Raw genomic sequence first — 13206 nt, forward strand, 5'->3', positions numbered from 1 at the left:
GGGGAGGAGCAACGGTGTGCTGTGTCTTTCCCAGAGTGACTGACTCGCCAGGGCGAAAACACAGCTTTAGGAAAAGTCCATCCGAACATCCGCGGAAGAAATGGAAAAACGTCACCCAGTCTGCTTTGCAAGTGAGAAAGAACAAGGCCACTCTCTGAAGTTTAGAGGTGTATTTCTTTTTTTAGTCGTTAGGGAAAAAAACATCTTGTTTCCGACTCTTCAGAAAGAAGCCTTTTTGGCATTTTTTTCACTGAACAACTCCAGTTTCAGCCATCACCAAGGAAACCATTTTATGATTTACCTGTTTTGGAAGATTTCAGAAATAGAAGCCATTCTTAGCTGAGAGCGCTTTGGGTCTGTTTCGGTGTTATTCATCGCTGTGGTGGATATAAGGAGCTCGGTTGCCGTCCTGGAGCTCGGCCGGGTGGTAAACGCTCAGTGCCCCCACCTTGGGACGGTTGGGTGTGTGCTCTTACAGAGGGCAGCGCTGTTCACCTTTCTAATTTAGTGTTTGGTATGTTTGCTTGTAAGGCTTGGAGGCCAAGAGGAGAGTGGTGTTTGAGCATATTACAGGTGCCACGTGGGACACATGAGAGGGTGGGCCTGGAATGGAAGCTAAGAAGTCAGGACCTTGAGAAATTCCTGAGACCACTGAACCGCAGACCTCTAGTGCATTCCTCTGTGTCTGTGTACTTTGTCACAGATAAGGGCTTTACGGGAACCACGTGCATACTTCAGAAACTCTGAGTGTACTCACTGAGCCCCGGCCCTGCCCTGCTCTGGGTTCCTGGCGCCCTGTCTCAGCTGGAGGGTGGGGCTGCCTGGGCACTGAGGCGGGCACATGGCATTAAGTGTCTGGGGAGCACTCAGGAGAGCTTCGGAAGGTGCCTGCCGGCTCCCTAGAGTAGAACATGCAGTGTTTGTACCTGGACAGGGGAAAACCTGACGGCAACATGTATTAGAGTCTTGATTCAAAGAGAGGTATATCTAATAAAATCAAGTCCGTTGACATAACGTGTGATACCCACTGCGTTTTTTGTAGAGGAAATGTAAGGCCGCGGGCCCTGGGTGGCGCGGATGGTTAAGCGCTCGGCTACTAGCCGAAACATTGGTGGTTCAGACACACTCAGAGGAAACTTGGAAGACAGGCCTGGTGATCTGCTCCCAAAAAATCAAAGCCCTGAAAACCCTATGGGGCAGTTCTACTCTGCACACATGGGGTCACCGTGAGTCAGAATCGACTCAGCAGCAACTAACAACAACAATATAGGACTATATGTACATTTTAAATTAAAAAAAAAAACCTAAACCAAACCCATTGCCGTTGAGTTGATTCCGACTCCTAGCGGCCCTATAGGACAGAGTAGAACTGCCCTATAGAGTTTCCAAGGAGCACCTGGTAGATTTGAACTGCCAGCCCTTTGGTTAGCAGCTGTAGCTCTTAACCACTACGCCACCAGGTTTTCCTACATTTTAAATAAGGCAGTTTAATTAATGGTGACACTGTCTTAGTGAATGCAAAGTATAATTTTGTGCTTTGAAAGATTTGTATAAGTTTGAAGAGTCTTACATGAATCTTCACAAACATATTTTATAGGAAGCTGATGGTTTGATTCTGATAAATATCGACAATGGAAGTGTCACCTGCTCCAAGCCCTTGGAGGACAGCATGGACATTCCCGACGTCCCTCTGCTGGCTGCACAGACGTTCATTCAGAGGTAAAGGTGGACGCAGTGTGTTTGAAAACCTCTCATTCTGATTCTGTCCTTGCCACTTTTGAGTATTGTTTCCAATTTTATATGTCACTGATTGATATTTTATGTGTTTGTAGTTTGGAAATTATTGGTGAACATTCTGGGGAAAAAAAGTGATTTTTCTTTATTCCAGTCTTGCCTGTCGTTATGGCCCTACAGTCAGGTGATGGTCATAGTCCCCAGGAAGCTTCCGGAACCCTCTCTTTTGTGCCCTAGTACCCTGTGCTGGTGATCTTTGAAGTTTCTTCTCATTCGTTCAGTCCTTCAGTTAGTCATTATTTGTGTCGAGTACCCCCGAGGCGCCTGCGTTGGGCTGGATGTACGTACGGATGAGCAAAACAGGCTTAGCCTGTCCTGTGGCAAATTCCAGTCTGGAAGACTCTGATGGCTGTGACCCGTTCTTCCGAGCAAGACGATGTCTTTTTCTTTTCAGTTCCCCCAGTGATCTATTCGTCCTCTTATTGTTTTATACCTTGTTTTACAGCTGTTTGTGTTTTTTTCATCTCTTCTACTTGGAAACCCTATGGGACAGTTCTGTTCTGTCCTGTATGGTTGCTATGAGTTGGAGTCGACTCAGCGGCAACGGGGGTGTACTAGACGTTATTGACCTAAATCAGACATCTGCAGACTTTTTCTGAAAGGGCCAGATAGTATTTCCGGCTTACCAGGCCCTAAGGTCTCTGTCGTGGTTGTGGTGGGGGAAAGGCTTGGCAGGAACTTAATTACACGTGTGTCTTCTGGGGACTGGAAAGGGCATAATTCTAATCACTCCAGGGCAGAGAGGTAGACTGGGATGTCTGGTGCTCCTGAGCACAGCCCATCAGGGCTCAGCTCGTGTGGGACAAGCTGATATGGGTGCCCCAGCACTAGGACTCCCCCAAGTTGTCTGCAGAGCACATGCTTTTTCATTGGAATTTAATAAAATGTAGCAGGAGAGATTCTGCTTTTTAGTCCTCAAGCCACATGGGATCTGACTGCAGCTGGCTACGCTGTCAGGTGACACATGGAGTGATACGTGGAGGGCTGGGAGCAAGGTGAGCCCCCTGTCTTAGTCATCTAGTGCTGCTGTAACAGAAATACCCCAAGTGGATGGCTTTAACAAACAGAAGTTTATTCACTCACAGTCTAGTAGGTTAGAAGTCTGAATTCAGGGCACCAGCTCCAGGGGAAGCTTTCTCTCTGTCGGCTCTGGAGAAAGATCCTTGTCATCAATCTTCCCCTGGACTAGGAGCTTCTCAGCACAGGGACCCCAGGTCCAAAAGGACACACTCTGCTCCTGGCACTGTTTTCATGGTGATATGAGTTCCCCCTGTCTCTCTGCTCACTTCTCTCTTTTATATCTCAAAACAGATTGGCTTAAATTGTAGATTAATTTTGTAGATTGAGTCTATATAACTGCCACTAATCCCATCTCATAAACATCACAGAGGTTAGGATTTATAACACATAGGAAAATTACATCAGATGACAAAATGGTGGACAATCACATAATACTGGGAATCATGGCCTAGCCAAGTTGACAGATATTTTTGGGGGACACAGTTCAATAACAGCCCCGGAACTGCTTGTAGGCGTTTTTTATGAACACAGCCCAGGTTGTGTTTGTTCCTGGTGAAACCTGTGGCAGCTCGTATTTAGCTCAGTGGTGCCCCCTTCTGGCCTTTATTTGGTCTGTTTATTGGGAGCTCAAACGAGGGAAGAGCTGAACCCTGGGAAGAAGGAGGCCGTGTTGGCCTTGGCTCTGCTGCGGATTGAATCGTGTCCCCCGCCAAATTGAGTCGAAGCCCTAACCTCTGTACCTCTAAATATGCCCCTGTTTGGAAACACGGGTTTTCTTTTGTTACGTTAATGAAATCATACCAGATCGTGGCGGGGGGTGGGGGTGATGAACCAGATCCCGCTGAGTGGCTTATAAAAAGAGCAGGACAGACACCAGCATCTATGAGTGGAGCCCCGAGCACCAAGGGGTGCCACCCCTACCAGAAGCTGCAAGAGACAAAGAGGGACCTTCCCCTAGAGCCACACCCTGATCCGGACTTCTAACCTCCAGAACCTGAGAAACTAAATTCCTGTTCTTCCAGGCTGCGCACAGGTGATGTTTTGTTGTGTTGGCCCTGGAAAACCAAGGCTGCCTCCTTCCTCCTGGCTTGTCTGACCTTTTACCTCGGAATTGGTAGGCCTTCTACCTGGAGGGTTTCTGCGAGCTATATAGGCGTGCTACCTTGGTTATAGTTCCTTCCACCTTCAAAAAGAGGTAAATGACCCAGCAGCTGTAGTATGGCAAGAGCAGAGGCGGAGGGTTTGCCTTTTCTGTTTTCTGTGGGACCGGGGTGTCCACAAGTGCTCTGCTGGGGCGGACCGGCCGGTGCTCAGGGACTTGAGCGGGGTTTTCTGTAGGCATTTCCCTGCTTGAACTTAGAAGGCGAAGTTTACATTCCCCGTTGCCCTGTGTACTCCCGCTAAGCACCTGCTGCCTTGGCTGTGTGACTGTCAGAGCGTGATGTCCTGTCGCGGACGTTGGCGAGCTTTCCGGGGAGCGTCTCCACGGTTCGCCTGTCGGTGCTCGTTCCCATGAAGGTGGCCTTCTCACCTTTGTTGGCAGGTTATTGTTGGAATTTTAGAGTGTCGACGCACACAGTGTGAAGACGGGATCCCGTCCCGCAGGGAGGGCATGGGGTGTGGCGTCTCTGATGGTCTCGGTCTGCTAGCCTTGGTTTTATCAATGTGAAATGACCTTGGCGTCTGTACCAGGTCCCTAAGAGTGTGATCGGGGCTGTGGGGGTCGTCTGCTCACGCAGGTGGGAAGTGTTCGTGTGTGTCTGCGTGCTGGTGTTTGACCGGCTTCCTCTAGATGCTGTCTCTGCCCCTGTCCCCATCACATGGATGAGAAGTGTGTTTTTGCCATACCCTCCCGCCCTGGCCCCGACCCTCCTGCCCTTGCCCTGACCCTCCTGGAGGCAGGGATTGCGTCCCCAGCTGTCACAAGCCCCAGGCCCAGCAGCCGGCTCAGGTTTGCAGAGGTTCACCCTCAGCCTCCCCCCCGCCCCAAGTAGCTCCAGAAGAGAAGGTGGCCATCCCCTGGAGAGCCCAGAGCTGTGGCACACAGGATGTTGGGTATAGGGTACAGAGGCCATCGGATCCTGCCTGGGCAGGGAATGAGAGGGGAAGCTTTTGGAAGCTTCTAGGCAGCTCCTGACCAGCCAGTCAAGAGGTGGCCTGGACCAGAAACCCTTGGGCCATCCAGGAAGGAAGGTTGAGCTCTAATTGGACAGTGCAAGGGGGTCGGAGTGATTAGCTTGGATAAAATCATACGTGGTCCAAGGTCGTGGCCTTTGTGAATTCTACACCAGTGATGGTGTATGTTGCAGGTGAATAAACCCTTCCACTGATGTACTTTCCAAAATTCACTGTGATAAAATGTCTATAACAAAGATCTGCCGTAATGATTTGAAGCGTACATTTAGTGAAGTTATGTACGCTCACCGTGCTGTGCGGCCATCTCAGTGTCCGTTTCCAAAGCTTTTTCATCGCCCCGAACAGAAGCCACGTAAGTCTCCATTCCTCCCTCCCCCCGGCCCCTGGTAACCGCTAAGAACGTTGATCTCTACGCACTTGCCTGTTCCAGATGTTGCATGTAAATGGGATTGTACAGTGTGTGTCGCCCATGGCAGGCTTCTTTCACTCAGGATAATGACTTCGGGGTTCACCGTGTCGTGGCGTGGATGAGGACTTTCTTTCTCTCTATGGCATTATATGGATGGACACATTTGTGTGTCCGTTTGTCTGTTGATGGTCACTTGGGTTGTGTCCAGGGATGTGTTGGTAGCGACTGTCCCCTCCGAGTTACTGTTGTGTATTTTGGGTGTTTGATAAAAGTGCCTGGGTGGTGCGTATGGTTAATGTACTCAGACGCTATCTGAAAGGTTGGAGGCTTGAGCCCACCCAGAGGCACCTCGTAAGAAAGGCTTAGTGACCTTCTTCCGAAAAATCAGCCACTGAAAACCCTGTGGAGCACGGTTCTACTCTGCACACGTGGGGTCTCTGTGAGTTGGGGTTGACGCAGTGGCAGCTGATTGGTCTTATACAAGTGTTTTCCTGGCCAGAGCACACACCCTATCCTCGTGAGCTCTGTGTTGCTAGTACCACAGTCGCAAGTTAGGGACCCTTTGTAGTCAGTTGCCTCTCTTCTTTCCAGGGTCCAAAGCCTTCAGCTGCACCAGGAGCTGGACCTCGCTCACTGCAGCTCCAGCACGGATCTGAATGAGGGCCACGGCCGCCGGCACGCCTGGCAGCAGAAACTCAACGGCCAGATCCAGCAGGTCACTCTCCAGCTGCTTGTCAACATCTTCAGGTAGGAGGGCTGCCAGCCCACACTCAGGTAGCAGTGATCTGCGCTCAGGTAGCGGTGACAGCAGGGCCCCCAAAGCTCAGGCTATTGGAATCTGTCACGGCAAGAATGAGGTGGCTCCGGCCCCCACCAGTCCTTTTCTTGTGACTGTTAACACCAGCAGGTTCATTTGGAGTTTGTTCTTGCTACTCCGACCTGCACAGTGCCTTTTGAACCCCCCCTCAAAGAGCCCTCGTGGTGCAACGGTTAAGCACTCAACTGCCACGAGAAAGCTTGACGGTTCGAACCCACCCAGTGGCTCTGTGGGAGAAAGACCTGCCAATCTGGGCCCATAAAGATTACAGCCTAGAAAACTGTATGGAGCAGTTCTGCTCTGTCACATGGGGTCGCTGTGAGTTGGAATTGAATCGACCTGAGGGCACCTAGCAACTACAATCCCTCTCTCTTCTGCATATTCTCATCTCTGGCTGCACTGACTCAGCAAGGCCTATAGGGACGAGAGTATCTTAGGACTGTACACGGAGGGCTTGTCTCTGCTGGGTGCATGCTGGTGCCGACGACGCAGGGTCTAGGCAGGTCAGTCCTGAGAGGCGTGTGTCCAGGAGATGGGGGTGGGAATGGACGGACGGATCATTTCAATGTGACTCATGGACTAGAGGGGGCAGTGGTGAATCAGTGGTAGAAATCTCTCCATGTTGCCCTCATGTTGCACAGGTTTCAGCAGAGCTTCCAGACTAAGACAGACTAGAAAGAAAGGCCTGGCAATCTACTTCCAAAAATCAGCCAGTGAAAACTGTATGGATCACAACGGTCCAATCCACAACCATTCATGGGGATGACATGGGACTGGGCAGAGTTTTGTTCCTTGTACACGGGGTCACCATGAGTCAGGGGCCAACTTGACAGCAGCTAACAACAGCATGAATGCGGTAATGAAGCCCCTACAGGAGAGCCTCCAGGAGGGGGCATGCTCAGGATGTGCTGCTGTTAGAAAGCTCCCCGCTTTCTCTTCCTTGTAATTGTCATCATCAGATATCTGTCGCATGATACTATTTCCACAGCATTTTGCTGGAATTGGTTACATAGAGCAGAAAAGTTTATCTTAGTGGTTCCTGGGAGGCTTAAACAGTTTGCGCTCAGCTACTGACCTGTCTGTCAGACTAAGACAGACTAGGAAGAAGGACCTGACGGTCACCTTCTGAAAAAATTGGCCAGTGAAAACCTCACAAATAGCAGCGGAACATTGTCTGATATAGTGCCGGAAGATGAGTCTCTCAGGTTGGAAGGCACTCACAATATGACTGGGTAGAGCTGCCTCCTCAAAGTAGAGTTGACCTTAATGATGTGGATGGAGTCAAGCTTCTGGGACCTTCATTTACTTATGTGACATGACTCAAAATGAGAAGAAATAGCTGAAAACATCCATTAATAATCGGAATGTGGACTGTACAAAGTATGAATCTAGGAAAATTGGAAATAGTCAAAAATGAAATGGAACACATAAAGATCAATATCCCAGGCATTAGTGAACTGGAATGGACTGGTATTGGCCATTTGAATTGGACGGTCGTATGGTCTACGATGCCGGGAATGACAAATTGAAGAGGAGTGGCATTGCATTCATCGTCAAAAAGAACATTTCAAGATCTATCCTGAAGTACAACGCTGTCAGTGATAGGATAATACCCATATGCCTGCAAGGAAGACCAGTTAATACAACTATTATTCAAATTTATGCACTAACTGTTAAGACCAAAGATGAAGAAATTGAAGATTTTTACCAATTTCTGTGATCTGAAATTGATCAAATGTGCAATCAAGATGCACTGATAATTACTGGTAATTGGAGTATGAAAGTTGGAAACAAAAAAGAAGGATTTGTAATTGGTATATATGGCCTTGGTGATAGAAATGACATGGGAGATTGCAAGATAGAATTTTGCAAGACCAACGGCTTATTCATTGCAAATACCTTTTTCAACAACATAAATGGTGACTATACACATGGAGTCCTGTAGGTTCACTATGAGTTGGAATTGACTTGATGGCAGCGGGTTTGGTTTTTTTTGGTTTTACACACATGGACCTTGCCAGATGGAATACACAGGAATCAAATTGACTCCATCTGTGGAAAGAGATGATGGAAAAGCTCAATATCATCAGTCAGAACAAAGCCAGGGGCTGACTGCAGCACAGACCATCAATTGCTCATATGCAAGTTCAAGTTGAAACTGAAGAAAATTAGAGCAAGTCCATGAGAGCCAAAGTATGACCTTGAGCACATCCCACCTGAATTTAGAGACCATCTCAAGAGTAGGTTTGACACATTGAACACTAATGGCAAAAGACCAGATGAGTTGTGGAATGACATCAAGGACGTCATACATGAAGACAGCAAGAGGTCATTAAAAAAACCGGAGAGAAAGAAAAGAAGAAACTCTGGAAGTTGCTGTTTAACATCGAGCAGCTAAAGTGAAAGAAAGAAATGATGAAGTAAAAGCTGAACAGAAGATTTCAAACGGCAGCTTGAGTGGACAAAGTAAAGTATTATAATGACATGTGCAAAGAGCTGGAGATAGAAAACCAAAAGGGAGGAACATACTTAGCATTTCTCAAGCCGAAAGAACAGAAGAAAACATTCAAGCCTTGAGTTGCAATATTGAAGGATTCTATGGGCAAAATACTGAACGACAAAGGAAGCATCAAAAGAAGGTGGAAGGAATGCACAGTCACTGTACCAAAAAGAATTGGTTAACGTTCAGCCATTTCAGAGGTAGCATATGATAAAGAGCTGATGGTACTGAAGGAAGAAGTCCAAGCTGCACTGAAGGCGTTGAGAAAAACAAGTCTCCAGGAAGTGATGGAATATCAATTGAGATGTTTGAACAAACGGATACAGTGCTGGAAGTGCTCACTTGTCTATGCTAAGAAATTTGGAAGACAGCTACCTGGCCAACCAGCTAGAAGAGATCCATATTTGTGCCCATTCCAAAGAAACGTGATCCAACAGAATGCAGAAATTATCAAACAATATCATTAATATCACATGCAAGTAAACTTTTGCTAAAGATCATTCAAAAATGGTTGCAGCAGTACATCGACAGGGAACTACCAGAAATTCAGGCTGGATTCAGAAGAGGATGTGGAACAAGGGATATCATTGCCGATGTCAGATGGATCCTGGCTGAAAGCAGAGAATACCAGAAAGATGTTTACCTGCACAGGCATTCGACTATGTGGACCATAACAAACTATGGATAACATTGTGAAGATTAGGAATTCCAGAACACTTATTTGTGCTCATGAGGAACCAAGAGGCAGTCATTTGAACAGAATAAGGGGATACTGCATGGTTTAAAAGCAGGATAGGTATGCGTCAGGGTTGTATCCTTTCACCATACTTACTCAGTCTGTATGCTGAGCAAATAATCTGAGAAGCTGGACTATACACAGAAGGACATGGCATCAGGATTGGAGGAAGATTCATTAACAACCTGCGTTATGCAGATGACACAACCTTGCTTGCTGAAAGTCAAGAGGACTTGAAGCGCTTACTGATGAAGATCAAAGACCACAGCCTTCAGTGTGGATTACACTTCAACATAAAGAAAACAAAAATCCTCACAACTGGACCAATAAGCAACATCATGATAAATGGAGAAAAGATTGAAGCTGTCAAGGATTTCATTTTACTTGGATCCACAATCAATGCCCATGGAAGCAGCAGTCAAGAAATCAAAGGATGTATTTCACCAGGCAAATCTGCTGCAAAAGACCTCTTTAAAGTGTTAAAAAGCAAAGATGTCACCTTGAGGACTAAGGTGCGCTTGACCCAAGCCATGGTATTTTTAACCACCTCATACGCGTGCAAAAGCTGGACAATGAATGAGGAAGACCAAAGAAGAATTGACACCTTTGAATTACGGTGTCGGCGAAGAATATTGACTATACTGTGGACTGCCAGAAGTACGAACAAGTCTGTCTTGGAAGAAGTACAGCCAGAATGCTCCTTAGAAGCAAGGATGGCAAGACTTTGTCCCATGTACTTTGGACATGTTGTTAGGAGGGACCAGTCTCTGGAGAAGGACATCATGCGTCATAGAGTAGAGGGTCAGCGAGAAAGAGGAAGAGTCTCAGCAAGATGGATTAACACAGTGGCTGCAACAATGGGCTCAAACATAACAGCAATTGTGAGGATGGCACAGGACTGGGCAGGGTTTCGTTCTGTTGTGCACAGGGTGGCTATGAGTCGGAACCAACTTGAGGACACCCAACAACAGCAGCTCACCAAAAGGTTGGTGGCTGGAACTGACGTAGTGGTGCTTTGAGAGGAAGGCCTAGTGATCTGCTTCCATAAAGATTACAGTCAAGAAAACCCTGTGGAGCAGTTCTATTCTGTAACACATGGGTTTGCCATGAGTCGGAATCAACTCCATGGTGACGAGTTTATGTATGGGCATTCAGTAAGTTGCTATTTCTAGCCTAAATGTGCAGCCATTTAGGGAAAGTATAGTAGATAAATACCTCCAATTTTGTCAGCTTTGTGCATAAATAATTTTTAGTTCAAATTTCATCTTTGTGGAAGTGCGTTTCGGCCTTTCCTTTCTTCCAACCCTTTCTTCTCCTCTCTCTTCCAGCTCTCTTACCCTTGCTGCTCTCTCCCGGGGTCCAGCAGCCAAGGAAGGCGGCCCCTTTGGTAGAATCCACGGGCTGCCCACTGCCAGGTCCTTTCTGTTCTGGAGGGAAGTTCCACTGTGAGGCTCTATAGCAGAGCTCACTCACTTGACAAGACTCAGCGTGAATATCTCAAAGCCAAAATCATAATGGCATTATTCTTTTGATGGGTTTATTTATATAAAGCAAATAACTTATTAGGGGAAAAAATGGGATGCTATCTTATAGACAGGTTATATTATCTCTTAGCTCATAGCAGTATAACCTGGGTAAGGGTATGTTCCTTGAAGATGAAATATTTTATGATCAAGACTTTTGTTTTTAAAACAATTTATAAGCTTAATGAGTTGATAAAAGCAGAAAATATGATTACAGATCCCAAAACTTTCTTCTGCTAGATGAAATTTTTTCCTCATAGGTAGAGTACGTACTGAATATGCCTTCTAACCGTTGATTCTGTGTTTAGACTAATACCCCAGGTCTGGGAGCGCGTAGGCTAAAATCCCCACAGATTTCGGATGAGGACACGGTACCCAGAGGGAAGTGGCTTCAGGCTGGTGGCTGGGCTGGTCAGCGTGCAGACAGTCTACCTGCTGCTCTGTCGCTCTTCCTGTGACACCATCCTGCGCTCATTTGCATTTGATTAGTAAATAAAAGCTATTGTGTCTTAATTTGTGTCGAGAGCTAGGGCGTTTGGAGCAGAAGATGGCACCCCCCACCAAGGCTTTATTCCAGATGCACGGAAAAGTTATGATGCTTAAAGCCACGAACAGTTTGATACATCCACATTGTATCATGTTGGCATCAGAATAATTTCCCGAAGAACAGGGCTTTTCAAAGTGTTGTCATTTTTCTGCTACCAATGGTGATATGTCTTTCGGGTACCTAAAAATATTTCCACACTTAGACTCTCTTTTCTGTTTGGTAGGGAAGTGAAGAATCATTTAAATTACGAACATCGAGTATTTAATAGCGAAGAATTTCTCAAAACAAGAGTTCCAGAGGATCAGCAATTTTACAAGCAGGTAAGAGGTGTGGGCTGTGCATGCAGCTTCAGTCCTTTATGCGTCTCTGTTTCAGACAGCTTTCACAATAAGGTTCTTCAACATCGGTTTGGATTTGATTGATTTTATCGGCTTTCCCAAAAAGTTTAACACAGCTCCTCTAGAGCATTGACCAGCTGTGTCTTTATGTTTTTTTTATTATGGTGAAATAAACGGAACATAAATTTAGCAGTGTTACCATTTGAAAGCGTCCAGTTCAGTGACGTTAAGTACATTCATAATGTTGCACAGACATCACCACCATCAAGGTCTAAAAGGTTTTCATAGCTGATGCTTTCTATGTCCCTCCCTCTCCCTGGAGCCGCCAATCCACTTTTGTCTGCGGATTTGCCTTTGCTTTTTTTTTTTTTTAACAATCCCACAGCCTCTCTCTCTCTCTTTTTTTTTTTGATATAAATATTTTATGTTTGGCAAACACAGACAGAAAAACCCGTTCCTGTGCGGCAGTTCCCAGACGCGATGGTCAGTGATGTTGATTGTGCTCCGTATTGCGTCAGCATTCTCCTTCTTTCCGTTCTGGTTGTTTCACTCCCATTGACGTAAACTCCCTGCTCCCAGGTCTTCTCAGCTACGCTTTAAAAACAGCTGTTGTCCATTTGGTCCTATATAGATCATTTTTTAAAAGAGCGCAGTACTCAGGGGTGACAATCTTTACTTTTTGAGCCAAACTGTTACTTAGCTTAAAGGTGGCTTGAGGGCGGATGTGCCTGTTCTGGACATTTCACGTCAATGGGATCATGCCATACGCGGCCTTTGTGTCCGACTTCCTCCACTCAGCGTGATGTTTTCAAGGTTCGTCCATGTTGTAGCGTGGATCAGGACTTCATTTCTCTCTTTGGCTGAGTCCTATCCCATAGCATTGTGATGACCTGTGTTGTGTTTATCCAGAGACACAGCAATGGGGGCATGCAGGCCCAGACGGGGCACTTGCCCCCGGGCACAAGTCCAAGGGGGCACAGAATGACATTCTGAGATGCCACAAATATGAAAGATGCCTGACTAACGCAACAGGCCGAGAGGAAAGAAGCATTTCTGCTGCTGAGTCGGTGCTATCAACATCTGTCCATCTTGTAACTGAGGGGAGAGACGCAACTCAGAGATTGCCCTGGGTGTTCATTACCCGTGCTCCGCCTCTGTGGTTGCTCATTCATCTGTTGATGGACACTTGGGTTGTTTGCTGTCTGTCTCAGTCACCTAGTGCTGCTCTAACAGAAATACCACAGGTGGATGGCTTTAACCAAGAGAAGTTTATTCTCTCACAGTCCAGTAGGCTGGAAGTCCGAACTCAGGGCACTGGCTCCAGGGGAAGGCTTTCTCTCTTTGTCTGCTCTGGAGGAAGGTCCTTGTGATGCATCAGTTTTCCTT

At 46.8% G+C, this 13206-nt stretch overlaps 1 protein-coding gene across 1 annotated transcript in view; it reads left to right on the forward strand.

The window, feature by feature from the left end:
• Nucleotides 1-13206, forward strand: part of DENND3 (DENN domain containing 3) — an 89351-nt gene that overhangs the window by 28290 nt on the left and 47855 nt on the right. The window contains exons 8-10 of the mRNA XM_023741612.1: nucleotides 1598-1719; nucleotides 5951-6106; nucleotides 11706-11888. Of these exons, the coding sequence (XP_023597380.1) occupies nucleotides 1598-1719; nucleotides 5951-6106; nucleotides 11706-11888 (461 nt within the window). The remainder of the gene's footprint in view (nucleotides 1-1597; nucleotides 1720-5950; nucleotides 6107-11705; nucleotides 11889-13206) is intronic.

This window comes from Trichechus manatus, unplaced genomic scaffold (genome assembly GCF_000243295.1).
Source record: "Trichechus manatus latirostris isolate Lorelei unplaced genomic scaffold, TriManLat1.0 scaffold00185, whole genome shotgun sequence".
Lineage (NCBI taxonomy): Eukaryota > Metazoa > Chordata > Mammalia > Sirenia > Trichechidae > Trichechus > Trichechus manatus.